This window comes from Blennius ocellaris, assembly GCF_963422515.1.
Source record: "Blennius ocellaris genome assembly, chromosome: 12".
NCBI classification, from domain to species: Eukaryota; Metazoa; Chordata; class Actinopteri; order Blenniiformes; family Blenniidae; genus Blennius; species Blennius ocellaris.
In genome coordinates this window covers 1,253,105-1,270,483 of record NC_137661.1, presented here as the reverse complement: position 1 = coordinate 1,270,483, position 17,379 = coordinate 1,253,105, and the positions used below count along the sequence as shown (strand labels likewise).

At 42.0% G+C, this 17,379-nt stretch overlaps 1 protein-coding gene across 1 annotated transcript in view; it reads left to right on the top strand.

The window, feature by feature from the left end:
• Positions 1–17,379, top strand: part of kif1aa (kinesin family member 1Aa) — a 57,928-nt gene that overhangs the window by 29,683 nt on the left and 10,866 nt on the right. Inside the window, exons 20-38 of the mRNA XM_080506432.1 lie at positions 388–568; positions 847–919; positions 1,363–1,453; positions 1,529–1,677; positions 1,899–2,077; positions 2,839–2,976; positions 5,290–5,616; positions 8,845–8,963; positions 9,053–9,138; positions 9,232–9,367; positions 10,083–10,245; positions 10,339–10,429; positions 10,526–10,644; positions 10,733–10,788; positions 12,629–12,737; positions 12,881–12,947; positions 13,069–13,153; positions 14,632–14,737; positions 16,711–16,737. Of these exons, the coding sequence (XP_080362558.1) occupies positions 388–568; positions 847–919; positions 1,363–1,453; positions 1,529–1,677; positions 1,899–2,077; positions 2,839–2,976; positions 5,290–5,616; positions 8,845–8,963; positions 9,053–9,138; positions 9,232–9,367; positions 10,083–10,245; positions 10,339–10,429; positions 10,526–10,644; positions 10,733–10,788; positions 12,629–12,737; positions 12,881–12,947; positions 13,069–13,153; positions 14,632–14,737; positions 16,711–16,737 (2,302 nt within the window). The remainder of the gene's footprint in view (positions 1–387; positions 569–846; positions 920–1,362; positions 1,454–1,528; positions 1,678–1,898; positions 2,078–2,838; positions 2,977–5,289; positions 5,617–8,844; positions 8,964–9,052; positions 9,139–9,231; positions 9,368–10,082; positions 10,246–10,338; positions 10,430–10,525; positions 10,645–10,732; positions 10,789–12,628; positions 12,738–12,880; positions 12,948–13,068; positions 13,154–14,631; positions 14,738–16,710; positions 16,738–17,379) is intronic.

Sequence of the window (17,379 nt, the reverse complement as noted above, 5' to 3'; positions counted from 1 at the left end):
TGTTACAACGCTTCAATTTGTACTTTACTTTTATGCATGAGACACATTTGAGTGAGTTATGTCTCGTTGTTTGAGATGCAAAAGACCAACATTTCCACTTAAATGTTCAGAAAATGGAATTTGAAGTAAATGATAATGACTAATGCATTAAAACTTCCTGAAGTAACTTTTTCATACATAAAATACAGCTGAGTGCTTCACAAGAAGAGAAAAATAAAACAAATCATCAAATCAGTAAGAGACATGCTATATTAATATTGTTACACGGTACAATATCAAAATGAGAAAATGGCAAAACAAACCAGTAAATACCATGTCACATGCTAATTGCTGTCTTCATAGTTTCACTTTATTTTCTTTTTGCATTGTGATTGGTGACGCTTCCAGGAAATCGCATCATCCTGGGGAAGAGCCATGTGTTCCGGTTCAACCATCCCGTGCAGGCCAGGGCGGAGAGGGAGAGGACCCCCTGTGCTGAGACCCCCGCTGAGCCTGTGGACTGGGCCTTCGCTCAGAGGGAGCTGCTGGACAAGCAGGGCATTGACATGAAGCAAGAAATGGAACAGAGGTACCTTGGAGAATCTCTCATCCAGAAATGAACAACACATGGTGCAGCTCATGGTGGAGATCTTCTGCACGTTTTCATCTAGTAGTGTGCAAATATGTAGTTACCTTTAACTGGTGTGTGTGTGTGTGTGTGTGTGTGTGTGTGTGTGTGTGTGTGTGTGTGTGTGTGTGTGTGTGTGTGTGTGTGTGTGTGTGTGTGTGTGTGTGTGTGTGTGTGTGTGTGTGTGTGTGTGTGTGTGTGTGTGTGTGTGTGTGTGTGTGTGTGTGTGTGTGTGTCAGGCTGCAGGAGCTGGAGGATCAGTATCGTAAAGAGAGAGAAGAGGCCAACAACCTCCTGGAGCAGCAGAGACTGGTACCCTTCTTCTCCACCAGTCTTTTTCTTCAGCTTTGAATGTTATAAGTAGTATTTATCAAAAAAAAAAAATTAAAATTGGAAATAAATTGTGTTGTTTATAGATCTAGTTATTAACATGCAGTATTTATTTCTACAGTATGTAATTTAAGAATTGTTCATATATAGTAAAGAACATCTTTGTAATGAGGGGAGTAATGTACTTTAAAAACACCTTAAAAAGCCAATTCAGAAGTTATTAAAGGTTATTATAAAGTGCTTATTTGGATAGCAATACTTGTGTATCATGTAAATATAAATAAGTCAGGATATGTCACCTCTTATTTGAGGCGAAATACAAAATGTTTTCAGTGTGTTTCATTTATCTGATCATGAATTGACGAGGTATTTTACTCACTGGACATCCCAAATGAATAAAAACCAATATGTGTTTTGTCATCAAGGACTATGAGAGCAAGCTGGAAGCTCTTCAGAAGCAGGTGGATCGCTGTTACCCAGAAGCCCCCGAAGAAGAGGAGGAACCAGAAGAGGAAGGTAGAGAAGGTCCTCCAGACCGGTGTAAACAGTGTCTGTACAGCAGGTGGTGAGGTTTCTCATTCCGGCCCGCAGTGCAGTGGACGGAGAGGGAGAGAGAGCTGGCGGTGTGGAGCTCCAGGAAGTGGAGGTGCTACCAGTTCACGTCGCTCCGCGACCTGCTGTGGGGAAACGCCATCTTCCTGAAGGAGGCCAACGCCATCAGTGTGGAGCTCAAGAAGAAGGTGAGGCTGTTTACTGGCTTTTACAGTGTTGGATCACAAAGCTGTCTGTTGTCTTAATGGCTGTCTCTTTCAAAGTGTGTAAACAGGAAGTTGTACTAATAGTTGATTATTGATTAATTTGGATGAGTCAAACACTCACCCTGCATCGCTACTGAGAGGAGATTCCTGGTTTGCAAGTCTTCTGATCGTGTCTCTTATCTCTGCTCCGTGTTCCCCTTCAGGTCCAGTTCCAGTTTGTATTGCTGACCGACACCCTCTATTCCCCTCTGCCTCCTGACTTTTTGCCCCCGGAGGCAACTAAGGACGTAGAAAAGCGACATTTCCCAAGAACCATTGTGGCTGTGGAGGTTCAAGATCAGAAGAATGGAGCTACTCACTACTGGACTCTAGAAAAGCTCAGGTAAGCTTACTTTTCCCAAAATATGTTTATTGATTTTTAATAATACAATACAATCAACAATCTGGTAACATCAACCTGTACCAGAGGATATGAGCAAAATAACACATGAGACGCACATTCATACATCCATCCACACACACACTTAGTGAAGTTTGCACGCGAAAATAAATAAACAATTTTAAATAGACCGTTGTACAGTACAACACAATGGTCTGGATACAGAAATATGAATGAGGAAAAACAAGAAACATCAACAAAAAAAACAACAAAACTAATTTGTTATGATGGTCATGTAAGGTTCCTTTGTTTTCCTTTTGCAATATAAGTTAGTCTTTCTAGTGCACTGCATTCTGAACGTTCTTTGATCTGTTGTTGTGTTGAAGGAGCCTCCATCCTCTTCCAGTTTAACGCCCAAAATCCAGTCGTTTCTTTTGCTTCCTTGTTCTTGAAAAGTTTTCTGGGTATATGTCCAATATACAAAGCTTGGCAGAGGGGGGAATCTTCACTTCAAAAATTTCTGATAAGCATTTAAGCACATCCTTCCAAAATTGTAGTATATCTTTACACTCCCACATACAATGTATTAGTGTCCCTTTGTGATCACGACATTTGGTGCATGTGTCTAGGTAAGCTAACTTCATCTTTTTATTAAAAGCTCAATCTGTTTGTTTTTGTCATCCACGCTCAGATCAGAAAGAATATAGACAAAACATTTCTGGCGATCTCCACACATTGTATAGTTTCTGGTTTGCTTTGTGCAGGCAAAGGCTGGATCTCATGAGAGAGATGTACGACCGTGCTGCTGACGTGCCCAACAACACTGCAGAGGACGGGGAAAACGCCATGACAGGAGGCGACCCCTTTTATGATCGCTTCCCTTGGTTCCGCCTGGTTGGCAGGTAAATGCTGAGCGCCAGCAGGCCGTCACAGTACAAGACAAGACACAACGGAAGTAGATCATGTAATGGTTGGAGTTTTCTCTCCAAAGCTGGGTAACGAGCGCTAGAGAGATATAGTCTACTGCTAATCGCCGACATGATATACTTTCTCTTTACACATGGTTTAATGAAGTTTCCCCATTTCGTCTGATGTTGAAAAAAACGTGTTTGTACAAAGGAGTCACGCCGTTTCATTAGACGTCAGTTGAAGCAAGTTCCCGTTTCTTTATGGGAAAATCGTCTGTGGAACATTTGAGAGCGACGTTTTCTTCAGCCCTCCTACTCAAAGCCTGCTGTGTCCCTCTGTCCTGAAACTGCCACTCACACTCCCCAAGCCACTGCCAAGCTCGCTCTCTCTCTCTGTCTCTCTCTCTCTCTCGCTCTCTCTCGCTCTCTCTCTCTCTCTCTCTCTCTCTCTCTCTCTCTCGCTCTCGCTCTCGCTCTCGCTCTCTCTCTCTCTCTCTCTCTCGCTCTCTCACTCTCTCTCTCTCTCTCGCTCTCGCTCTCGCTCTCGCTCTCTCTCTCGCTGTCTCTCTCTCTCTCTCTCTCTCTCTCTCTCTCTCGCTCTCGCTCTCGCTCTCTCTCTCGCTGTCTCTCTCTCTCTCTCTCTCTCTCTCTCTCTCTCTCTCTCTCTCTCTCACACACACACACACTTGCTGTCACGTGCCTCAGTTATGTAACATTCAGCATATCAAGCCTGATTTTGAAATGTTTTTGGAACAATGTTCTCTTTCAGCTCAATCACTAAAGGCTCTTGGCGTGGTAAATTATACATTTAGTGATTTGATAACAAGTTAATTAACATTTTTATTCAAAATAGATCAATTGTAGCTATACAACACATTTATTATAAGACAGTTTTAAACTTATTCTGATATAAGGAGTTACTTCTGAAAGATAATGACCATATGGACATAAGTTTTCTTGCTGCATGTCTTTTTATGAATCAGGGTTCTATATGAGCAGTCGTGTTGTTCAAGATTGAATAAATAATAGACCAATATGAATTACATAACATGTTGAGAAGTGCAGTTTGATTTGAGACCTTGATTAGTAGCATTTACTGATTGGCTTCCTCTAAAGCCTTTTATGTTTTATTAGATATCAAGAAAGCCCGTCTTTGTTTCCACAGCTGAACCTTCCAGCCTACACGTTTCCCTTTACTCTTTCTTTAATATTTTTGAGAGTTTTTGCTGTCAGGAAAATTCAGCTCGAACTGATTAAATATTCTGGCTTTGTGAATGAAAACAGTTCAATATAAAAGCAGCATTCAGCTGTAAAGGTTGTCTTGTTAAACCTGACCCCAAAGTTCTGACAATAAAGTTGAAAGGTTCTGCGAGCAGAGGAACCTTATTTGGTGTTAATCAATGAACCCAGGGTGACGTTCATGTCAGATTTGGCCCAAACAAAGCAGTCAATCCTGCAAAGTTGCATTAGAAATTAAAACCTTTGTAGAACAACCCAGTGAACACAATTTCGCACCCTTCCACACCACTGGCAACGCTGGTCACCTCTGACTGGGGTGTATTTATGTTTATGTACATTTCTCTAGGGCAGCGGTCCCCGACCTTTTTTGGGCCATGCAATGCGTTTAATGTCAGACAATGTTTTCACCGGCCTTAAGGTGGCAGATAAATACAAAAAAGGTGGTATTTTATAAACTACTTGTAAGTCTTTCTACTTACGTGTACGTTATTCTTCTGTCTCCTCGCTGGGCCTTTTCCCCTTTGCAAAGAAACTTTCCAAATATGACTGTTTTTTACTCATTTTGCTGCCTGTGGGTTTCATATCAGCTCTAATGCATCACACGACCGAGTCCTAGACGGACGTAACGGAAAGAATTCGGTCATTTTTCTAAATAAAAGATTGTTCAGACTCGGCTAATAAATAAAATGGAAATAATGCAAGTTATTTATTATTCCTGTGTGGCCCGGTACCAAACGAGCCATGAACCGGTAGCGGTCCCTGGTGCGGGGGTTGGGGACTGCTGCTCTCCAGTGAAATACCAGGAAGTGCATCCGTCTCAGTCTGCTTTTTCACCAATGCCTTAAAGTGCAGGTTGAACACCTTGTCCAGCCTTTGTCCCGTCTCCGTCTCTCCTACAAGCTCTCTACTTAAACAGGCAGTAAAAGCAGTTTGTGAGTCCGAGGGAGGAAGGAGCCTTCCTGTGGTCCGCTCTGTATATTTCTCTACTGCCCCTCTTGTGTTTAAACAAGTGTGTGTGCTTTCTATCTCACTGTACTAACCTAGTTCCCATGTCTCTGGCTGCATCAGAAACCCCATTTTCAACACATGCATGAGCGAGCGCATGAGTGACCCCACCCCATCCCCGACCCTTTCCACCTCTGAAATTACTGAGCTGGCCGACTCGCAGCGAGAGGGTCGCGGGGCGGAGGAGGAGGAGTTGGAGGAGTTGGAGGACCTGGACGATGATATCTTTTTGGACGACCCGTGCTCCGAGCTCGGGGGAGAGGATGATGATGTTGATGATGATGATGATGATGATGATGGTGATGATGATGAGGGCGTGCTCTGCCGAGGCTCCAGCGAAGGCCAAGACCCCTTTTACGACCGCTCACCATTATTCAGTGTAGTGGGAAGGTTGGTGAGGTTTCAGGAGCGTGCTGGTGGAGGAAACTCGCTCTTTCGCTCTGAGATGAAGGGTCGACGTGCCTTGATCCATGAAACTGCAACACACAACACAGACTCAGTGTTTTTCTCGTAAAGTCCCAAACATATTTACAGTCTTACGTCTGTTTGTGTTAACGTCAGGGTGTTTTTAGTCATCCTTCACAAAGGTTTTTCTCCAAGTGAACCTATATCCTTTTGGAGTACACACATCAAACAAAAAGAAGCTCAAGGATTTAAGTGGCATAGTTTATAGATAGATAGAGAATCAACTTCATCTTGTTCACCCTCTCATTGAGGCACTGCAAGTTAAATCAGCCACTTTTTCATCTCAATTATCACTTTCTCAATCGTTTAAGCCGCAGATTTTCACACATATTTGTTTTTCATCGTACTGAATGGAGCCTGCAGTAGACATTTCTAGGCTTCAAAGTATATCTTTTTTTTGCGTTAATCTCTTCTTAAAACTTGATATTAGACGTTTGCAGTTTTTTTGCTGATGTTCATAAAGTATCGAAAGTCCTCTCACTCATATTACCAATCTTGATATCATTTCTCAATGATACTACTTGTCCCATTGAGGTGATGCCACTTGTCTTGGTTGGGAAGCTTCTAGTCTGTCCTCAGTCTGACTCGGGTCGCTTCGTCTGATTTCTTGTTCATTGTCTCGAGCTTCAACTAACATTTAATTTACCACGACATCCATCTGTCTCCCACACTGAACGAACAAAAGGTGATATCACACAGGCCTTGGATTCCATCTCCATGTAACTGAAAAGGACAGATAATAGCTATAATGTCAAGTTATATTAGCAAAGTATTCTTCGATCATGTCAGTTTGTTTTCATGAACAATCTTATTTCAAATAGTTTTTTGAATAATGTCTAACAGAATCCAGCCCAAAAATAAATGTTGTTTCAGTGAGCGTGTCAGACTTGAACAAATCACTGAGACCCAAGTTGAGAGATTGATGAAGCAGCAGTGTAATCTTGCTCCCAGATTAAAGAAGTTACATTAGTATTAGCATGGGTTTTGCACCAGGAGGTATTGAAAAATGTGGAACAATATTTGAAATGAAAAGCTTTGATTTTGTTTTCTCAAAAGATGATGTGATCGAGTGCAAACTTTTTTCATAATTAGTTTGTGCTTTTATTCACTAAACCGAAGAGAAACATTTAAGTTAAATCTCATCACGCTCTAGTTTCACTGGTCTGGAGATCAAATCAAGCTGCATGGCGCCTCGGGGCTGCAATGAGTTTGACACTGCTGCAGTTTCTCTTTTTGCTGGACTGAGGACAAACTAGATAAGTGACTCAGTAAATCATTATAAAGTAAATATCGGTTGGACAAGACCAAACACTCTTGTTGGTTTGCATGCTAAGTAGCTGTTCCACCACCACAAAACACTGACTTGTTTTAAATTCATATCTCACATTTCATTTTGAACTTTTTAAGTTACATTTCTTGCTTTAAGCAAGAAATAGTACATACCATACCTTTAAAATGTGCCCAGGTTGTGTCCGTTGTTTCTACCTGTTGTTTCTACTGAAGTCCTAGCAATTCTCCTGTTAAACTGCTTCTTCATGTGTGTGTGTGTGTCACTTCTGTGTGATTACATGCAAAGAAGTGGCTTGTGAAAAACAACAAAAAACTAAACAGACATTTCATATCTAAAGTGCCAACCTTTCTGTGTGAATGCGGACGTGACTCCTGATTTGCATAGCGCAGTTAACCAGGGTGAAATGTTCTCACCACGCTGTGACGCCTAAATAGGCTGAACATCAATCATATCAATTTGTAAAGTAGCGTTCAAGGAAGACTCCAAATCTCAAGATGAAAGAGCTGGTTTCTGCTGCAGCTGTCTCTTTTAGGCATGCCAGAGCACAAGTCTTTTCAGTTTGACCTTTTTTTTCGTCAATTCTTTTACTTGAATACGTCTGATGAACCAGCACCCCTACTTTCTTGTACAAATTACCTCTTCTACCCAAGAGGTGCACTTTGATTTCTGATGTCTTGCGTTGGTTTTTGGTGTAGCGTACTCTCTATCGGGCTGTTGGCAGTTTTTTTTAATTCAAGCTGAGCCGTGTGCCGTATGATGATTTTATGTTCCATTTGCTTTTGATTCCTTTCGAGTCGAGAAGTTGAAAGCAGTTCTGTTCACCTTTTTTGTCCTGAGCATGCCTTATTTGCACCTCACCAATCTTGTCATAAGCCTGTCCTTTTTTTTACACTCTCCACCCTTAAATGTCTTCCCCCTGTTAGCCCCTGGAAAACATGACAACTACATCAACTGCAGGGAGTGAAATGCATCACTAGAATGCAGCTATTCACACATGTCTAATTCCAGGGAAAATATATTCACTATCACTGAAGTATTCCTGAAATTTGAAAGAAATATTCAGTGCTCAGATGTTCCCTTTTGGCCAAAATACTTCGGTTGTCATGCAGAAGCATCTAACCATCAGGCCATGCAAGACATACAAATCATAGCATGTGAGGAAAACCAAAGTTCTCCAGCTAGGGATTATGCAGGCTTTATGATATTCTGAAAATGTTCCCTTACACACATGCTCGAAGCCTCACCAATCAGCCAATACAATACAGACACGTAGGAGCATTGCATGTGACGCATAGTTGTTCTGATGACACTGGTAAACAAAGTCTTTGTCCCATCGAAATTTAAAATGGAGAAAAGAGATATTTGCATTGTGTAAATGTCAGCTTTTTATTTGATTTGCATGCAAACATGGACAAACAAAGCTAAGTTGAGCACCAATGTTGTCAGATGTAATGTTAATGAAATATAGGAACAAACTATCCCCTTTTAAAATGTAGAAGTAACTGTGAATGTTCGGAGAGATACTTTCACTTCGATAACATTCATTCATTTCAACTTGCACATTTGGACTTGAACACCCAGTAAGGCTTACATGTTTTACATAGTGGGACAAAAAGAAGTTAAACCTTTGTTACCCAGTGTTCTAAGATAATGTATAGATGGTGAGGAAAAGCCCCCACAAAGCAATAGTAAAGGGCAACCATGGCCATCGCAAGAGCAGTCCCAGCTTCTGTTTGGTTGCTTTGCAGCTCTGTGTTCTGTCGTCCAGTCCTGTGAAAATGTTTCAAATGCGACACGTCATCCTGTCCCTAGTTGTTCTTAACATGTTCGTATCCCTGTCACTCCGTTTGCTTCACACGCAGGGCTTTTGTGTATCTGAGCAATCTGCTGTACCCGGTTCCCCTCGTGCACCGCGTGGCCATCGTCAGTGAGAAGGGGGAAGTGAAGGGCTTCCTCCGGGTGGCGGTGCAGGCAATATCAGGTGAGGCTCCGATCCTCAGATGATTGACAAGACAAGCCTGTGTGACTTCTGGAGGGAGTGAAGTGAAGGTGCCTTGTGTTTCCCTCCAGCCGATGAGGAAGCTCCAGACTACGGCTCGGGGGTGAGGCAGTCAGGAACCGCCAAAATCTCATTTGAGGATCAGCAGTACGAGAAGGTAAAGAGAAGGGAGCTATAACAATTCATTACAAAGTATGTAGTCTATATACTTCTCTCACAGGTCGTGTGTTGTGTTTCTTGTCTCTGGCAGTTCCAGTCGGAGTCCTGCTCCGTGGGACTGTCCCGCACAGGGACTTCTCAGGAGGAGCTTCGTATTGTGGAGGGGGAGGGCCAGAGCGCAGAAATGGGGCCGTCAGCTGATGAGGTCAACAACAACACATGTGCGGGTAATCCTGTTTTATGAGTGAATGGACAGATGGTGTGTGTGTGTGTGTGTGTGTGTGTGTGTGTGTGTGTGTGTGTGTGTGTGTGTGTGTGTGTGTGTGTGTGTGTGTGTGTGTGTGTGTGTGTGTGTGTGTGTGTGTGTGTGTGTGTGTGTGTGTGTGTGTGTGTGTGTGTGTGTGTGTGTGTAAATGCTATCAGCATACATGGAAATGAACACGCCCAAACATTTCTTGTGCATTAATCTGTTCAGATTATTGTTCCTTTACTTCATTAAGCTGGACCTGAACCTTCAACCTAACAAACCTAGTAACACAACTAAATACCATCATTCGCCTGAAAAGTAAATGAAGATTGACCCCATTTTTATGATATGAGCACAAAAAGTTTTTTTCTTTTTTTGGTTTTTAACCAGAGCTACTGATGGCTTTGTGCAACCTACCATTTACCATTAAATACACAAGTGATGGTGTGAATATGTGAAACAACAAAACCACAAAGAGCCTTTGAGTTGCAGGTAAATGTTATGAGAAGAGTAGTTCCCCCTTCAGAAACCTTCTTGCAGTCCCTCTTCTTGATCCACTGCAGAAGACGTCCAAATCAGCCTGTGCTGCTGTCCTGATGTTCAGCTAAACATTTTAACCCTGGGTTGTGAAAACCACAGAGCTCAGATGCCGGTTTGCGCTTGTATCTGTAGTTGATGATTTGTCCTGCTTGCAGCCGGCGGAGAGGAGCAGGAAGCCCCGCTGAAGGCCGGCCTGGAGGGCGCATTAGAAGCAAACCTGGAGCACCTTAAGATCGGGAATATTTTCACCTTCAGGGTGACGGTGCTGCAGGCTTCCAGCATCTCTGCAGAATACGCTGATATATTCTGCCAGTTCAAGTCAGTAGTTCATGAAAACACTGCCATTGTCACAATTTGTATCCCGAGCTTTGACAGGTTGATGTGTACTTTTTGGCACTGTTGTATTTTCAGCTTCATTCACCGGCACGATGAAGCCTTTTCCACCGAACCCCTGAAAAACACCGGCCGTGGTCCTCCTCTGGGCTTCTACCACGTCCAAAATGTAAGAAACATCAACACAGAACATGTACAGTGACGCCTTTACATCTGCGTTACTATCACAACTGATGTCAAACATCCGTTGTGTTCATTTCTGTAGATTGCTGTTGACGTCACTAAGTCCTTTGTCGACTACATCAAGACTCAACCAATCGTGTTCGAGGTGTTTGGACACTACCAGAAACAGCCCTTCCTTCCACTCTGCAAAGACGTCATGAGGTAGCATGGACGCTTATTTAGTTGGCTAAAAGAATTGTGAAGATTGTGTCCACGTAGAATGACAGCGGTTGTGTGTTCACCTCTGCAGTCCCCTTCGGCCCTGCAGGAGACAGTTCCCCCGGGTGATGCCTCTGTCCAAGCCAGGTGAGTGCACTGCGGGCCGGGGTGGTACGTTTGAATTCCCACCATTCATGTACGCCGCGTTGCCGCTGCTCGACCTATTGTCTGCTTGCAAGTGGTGTCATCTCAGCTTCATGTTGTTGGGTGTGAGCAGTGGAGTCTGACACGTCGCCAGACCGGGAGAAATCACTGGAGCTGATCCGATACCTGGTCCCAGACGTGTTGAATGGGGCGCTGGTGGACTCGCTGTCAGGCCACGCTCTGTCTGCTGCTGGCATGGCGGCTTCCTTCCTACTGGAAGCAAACGAGCGAGCTCCGCTGCCGGCTCCGCCCACCTCTATTTGTTCAGTTATTAAAGCGCAGAAGCCGGGTTGGTTATTGATGTCAGATCCAAGAGAATCCTGCCACCGAAAATCTTCTTTTATATCAAGTTCTGAGGAAATATTCAGATTGAACTAATATTTACAAAGCAAATGCTGTGCTTCTGTTGAGCGCCTGTAAAAAAGAAAAGAAAAAGAACACATAAGCTGAAATTGTACTGAATCAATGATTATTATTGTCATTAAACAGTGTGTTTTTAACAAACAAATCTTCACTCTAGTTCATAGCCCAGTGGCTGGTTACTGAGTGTGTAAAACGTATATAAAAAGGGTATTTTTGTGCGTCAGGATTCTCCAGTTGGATTTGCTTTCTGGTGTTCTGTGTTGACTGTTGGCCTCCGTGGTGCCTTCTCCCTGCAGTTCCCTCTCTGAGCTCCTCTTGAACTGGATCCCAGTGCCTTTTCTTCTCCAACAGTCACGCTCCGTAGACGTTAGGATCATTAGCAACACAGCACTGCAACACTGAACATTATACTTGAGAGGGATTTGTATGTTGCAGCAGTAGAAGTATCACAATAATCAGTCTAAACAGATTTAAAATCACATGATAAAACTCAGAACATGAAGATATTTGTAAATTGATGAAGTAAACATTTTACCCAAAAACTATGAATACATTTATGGTATATTCTAATGTCCTTGAAGAGCAACTGTTTTTAAAGTGATTATTCTGACAGGCCTCTGTGCCAGTCATGACTAACTAAACATTCCTCACATCTCTTGGTCTCTTAGCCACTTCCAATATAAGCCTGAAAATACAGTTGAAACATGTTTGAAGATTAATTGAACAGTCTTCCCTCTTCATTTGAAAAAATATATAAAAAAAGAAAATTATTAAAAAGTATAATGACATGGAAAGAAATGCCATATTATTAATATTCTTTCACAAGTTGAATATTTCAAAATTGAGGTGGTTTTAATACTGAAATGTACAATAGATTGGAATACTACAATCAGTTCATACTGGTATTTCACTACAATAAATGTCATTATAAAACATGCTGTAGGTCTTGATCATACGATACTGATGTGTTTCCTATTGCTGTTTGTGCTCGGGCCAAACTCCAAAGCTGCATGTCAGTTATTTTAATACAAATCCATTGAACTGCCCCTGGAGATCTATTTTAAATGAAAGCTCTGCACTTGATCCCTTTTTGCTCTTAAGATCGCCTTTAAAGGAGAATAAAGTGTTAGCAGTCAGTCACTGTGTTGGTTACAACACGTTAACGCACAACAAGTGCTGCAGGTTTATAAATTGGCTTATTTAAGTCCATTGTTTAGGAGCATTCTCCTTTTTAAATTTGCTGAAGGAGCTCATTTCACAGCACTGAGTGGTTTTTCCCCACAACACTGAATTCCTTTTACTTCCCTTCCTTTGTAGGCTTGGTAGCTGCTCTCACCTCTCTGTCATCTAGTCTGCTCTCACTTCATCCTATACCTGTCTTCTTCTATAAAATGCCCCATAATCGTATTTTCCATTACAGTACCTGCCACCAAGCTGACAGCCGTGACGCGTCCGCAGGCAGGACCCTGCCACTGTAAATACGATCTCATGGTCTTCTTTGAGATCTGTGAGCTGGAGGCCAACGGAGAGTGAGTATGTGCCTCTGGTGTCTCTGGTGCCTCGCCAACAGGAGCCGTTTGGAATAAAGAGTTGACACCTTCAGAAATCTGACTTGTAAACCAGAAGCGACTGGACAGATCAGTGAGGTTTGCTTTTCTTTGCGTTGTCCCAGTTACATCCCGACCGCCGTGGACCACAGAGGAGGGATGCCTTGCCACGGCACCTTCCTCCTGCACCAGGTAACTCACTCCCATTGGGACCGCATACAAGCGCTGGGAGGTTTCATAAGTACCTGTATGTGTGTATTGTAAGTATCATAACTATCATTGCTGTGTCCTCTTCTTCCCTGAACGTCCACAGGGCCTCCAGAGGAGAATCACAGTTACCATTGTACATGAGTCTGGAGGAGATCTGGAGTGGAAGGAGGTCCGGGAACTTGTTGTTGGTGAGTTACCTTCATAGGTAGATTTACTTCTTTGTTTTTTTTATTAAAAAAAGACATTTTTAAATACATTACAGTCATTCCAATGTGCTTTTATAGAGAAAACTGAAAAAGCCCAACATATCCACATGAGCAAGCAGGTTTATTTGTGAATGTAGAAAGGAACAACTTCCTCCAACAGGGAGAAACTTTGTAGAAACCAGAGTCAGAGGTGGAGGAATTCTGCTGACCGGTTGGGGTGAGAGGATAGAGGAGAGGAGAGGAGAGGAGAGGAGAGGAGAGGAGAGGAGAGGAGAGGAGAGGAGAGGAGAGGAGAGGAGAGGGAAGACAGAGAGACTTGGTGGGGAGAAACATACAATACCCTTGTTAGTGCTACATACATTTATTTATTTTTTATTTTTTAATACAGTAATCACACTGATCCAAATAGTTTCCAACTGCCATGAGATTAAACCAGCCTGAGCAACAACAGAGCAAAAAGCAAAACAATCATAACAATGATAACAAAAGCAAAAACAAAAGGACACAAACTAAAGACCAAAAAAACCCTAAACAAAACATGATTTTGATAATTGACAGAACAAAAGCAGAAAATAAGAAAAATCAGCAGCAAATCTCATCAATGAGGAGTGTGTGTGTGTGTGTGTGTGTGTGTGTGTGTGTGTGTGTGTGTGTGTGTGTGTGTGTGTGTGTGTGTGTGTGTGTGTGTGTGTGTGTGTGTGTGTGTGTGTGTGTGTGTGTGTGTGTGTGTGTGTGTGTGTGTGTGTGTGTGTGTGTGTGTGTGTGTGTGTGTGTGTGTGTGTGTGTGTCCACTGGATATGAATAGGTAGATTTACTTGGGCATGAAAAAAAAATAAAACAAGAAAAATTTCCACAAATGACAGCAAATAAAAAAATAATAAATGCTTCTTTGACAACATGAGAATGTGAAAAATGTATACGTACATAATAATGAGATATCACTTATTCAAAATGAACGTGATGTTATCTATTTTCTCTTTAATTGCTTTTATATTGTTTCATAATAAAAAAATTAATAATATCTATACTTTTTTATGTTTTTTTATATATATAATTTGTTTATGTGGTTACATAAAAAGCATTTATATATGTGCACATGGTGAAGATGAGATGAAGCGAGAAAATAAAAGTTAAACATGAGAAAACAGTGCAAGAGAAGCTTCAAAAGATAAACTGAGGATAAATATAAATGAGATCAAAACAAAAACTGTCAAAGGAAATGTAATCAGATGGACTGGATTTGGTTTCATGTCAAATCTACAGGCAACTGATTTAAAGCTGTGTTCTTCAGTTGACCACTGAGCATTGCCACAACATTTCTAGCTTGATTTCAATTGTCTGCTACATCCACATATTTCTTTTGTGCTGATGCTGACATTTCATGTTAATGCTGATGTGGGCATCCAGTATCACGGACTCTGAGAGCGCTGGGCTCACGGAGACACTTGTGCTTTTCACAGGTCGGCTGCGCAACACCCCTGAATCTGACGAGACCCTCATCGACCCCAATATTCTCTCTCTAAACATCTTATCTGCTGGTTACGTCAGGCCCATGCCGGATGACAGGTACATTCTGATGTCCACTTTTCTTGCAGATTCCTAATTTATGTTCCATTAGCTCGTGAATGATTTTGCAGCTTGGCTGAACTGGAACGACCACGGTTGCTTTGTGATGTTTTGTACAAACTGTACTTCATTACTACTGTGACATGAAAAATGCATGGCATTAAGGTAGCAGCTGTCATCATAGCAGCAGATCGACAAGAAGTTCTTTGGTGTGGGCGTTGTTATGGTGTCTGCATGAGTCCAGTTTACTCTGAACTAACAAGAGAGACTATCTACAGTTGCCTTAACTTATTTAGGTATACGTTTACTGGCCCACTCGTCGTAACGTGACCTTGCTGGCTGCGCGACCCTCCTTGGTGTTGATCTGTGCTTTTGTTTGTCTTCATTGCACCTTCATGTAGCGTCTCACCATGTTTGCCTCGTCTAATTTAGCCCTTCTTTGTCTCACCCATCTCACATCTACCGACCGAGTGCAGGCACCCAAACACTTCATGTTTAATTCATATGGCAGCTTCCCTAGAAGAAATAAAAAGCACGTATTTGTAAGTTATCCAGTAGCATGTATAGAATATATATACAATAGAGTGCCAAATTAAAATCATTGGACATTCATGTCATCATCATTGTAATGAATTATTTGATGGATTCTTGATTTTAAAGTCTGTGTGAAACAGCAGGTATTTATTGTTCGTGTCTCTCGCAGGAGAAAAATAATTCTCATTGTCACAAGGCTTATGTATGGGGATCAGAAATGTGGGCTTGGCCTGCTAATAGTACTGTACCAATAATCCAAAATAAACCCAGTATTGTACTTTGTATTTTAGTAATAGGTATATGGACTGACCAGACAGAAAGGCTGTGCACTTAGAGGTTCAAGGACTTTGTGGTAATCCTAGCTACCACCTAAAAACTTTTAATCATCTTCTGCATAATACATCTACTGTAGTAAGCTCATCCTTTCTGTAGGCTTAAGACCTAAAGGAGATCTATTTATGGAAATCAGCACACAGTACTCTGTGCTGCAATATGCTATTAGCACTGCATGTATGACCTCCACAAAGAAACCAGCAAAGCAAAACCAATGGAAAACTGAACTCCTGAGGGTCTGGAGAGTCAGAGTGTTTGTGATTAATGATGTTGTCAACAGATTGGTTTGAAAGCAATGAATTGATGAAATGGCCACTTAGATGAATGGCCAGGCACTATTTACAATAGTGCCTGGCCTGGAAATGATGACTGTTTTGTGTGATTGCAGCCTTGTTTACAGATGACAAATACCTTTTGTCAAAGCACATTAATATTTAGGACGAGCTTTCTGTAAAACTCTGAGGAATTCAAGTGAATAACATCATAAAAACATCAGTCATACTGTTTTATTTTTGCTCTTAACATGTAAAACCACTCACTACTAACCCAGCACTGTACGATGGCGCAGTACTTCTCAGTGGCAGCATGTTGGTCAATGTGTTACATGAATAAGCAGCAGTTTGGATTTGTAAAGTATGATGATTACCGTAATTGCCATTCTACCTGTTATATTAATGAGAATTGTTAAGTATTATTTGCTCTTCGACATCTGATTTTGCAATTCTTTGTTGTTGTTGGGGTTTTTTTTGGTTCACTGCTTAATAACCCCTCTGCTTCTCCAGCCACTTTACAAAAAGTGTAAGAACATCATTACCCAGACGTGGTTTTGCCAAATTCCAGTCGAAAGTACCTGGACCCAGAACTAACCCACCTCCTGAATTTGGTGCTTAAGACCTTTAAAGTTTGACATGTAATGTTCTGGTTTAGTGGCTCAGAATGTTGTGTGAAAGGCTGAACACCACGTCAGGCTGTGGTGCAGTAGGAACCTCTGCTCAAGCTTCCAACTAACACTGAGCTATAAATGGATGCTAATATTTTTCTCCCTCCAGTACACTAACAGAATGTTGTTTTTTGTTTGTTTTTTTTTGTTGTTGTTGCTTTTGCAGACAGTTTCTTGATTCGGACATGCCTAGGTATATTATTTGCCTCTCTTATTACACTACTAAGCTCCATAAACTCGCCATCTCTCTAACGCCCCGGACACCCTGTCACTTCACTGGATTACTTTCCCCTCTTCTCTTCCACTCTTCATTACTGTCAGCAATTCATTCCCTTTTGCTTTCTTCCCTCCCTCTCCAGGCGTGAGGGATGTGGTTGTGCATGTCCCCGGTCCTCTTGCTGTTGCTGGATGTGTGTTTGAGCTGTGATCACGCTGCAGCTGGATGACAGACAGGGTCTGCATGGCTCTGCTTTGCTTTACGTGGGCCGTCCATGGTGGGTTGCGTCTCTGCCGGAGGTGTCGTGGGGCCAGTTTCAAACTCTTTCTCTCATGAGAAAGCTGTGTATAGTTCATATTTGTTCAGTCTCACAATCAGTAAAATAAAATAAAGAATATAAAGGGTTTTTCTCTTAAAATACGCCTTTCCTTACAAATGTTTACTCACCTGCAGATGCAACATATGAGTAAAGTGAGCGATTTCACTGTGAGGAAAACCTCACAAGTTACCACTAGAGGGCGGCAGCAATCCATTAGGAATCATTGGAAACAAAGGCAAAGAGACGCATCCTGTCCCGAGCAAGACAAAAGCCGAAAAACTGTTTTTCTGCCTCTGTCT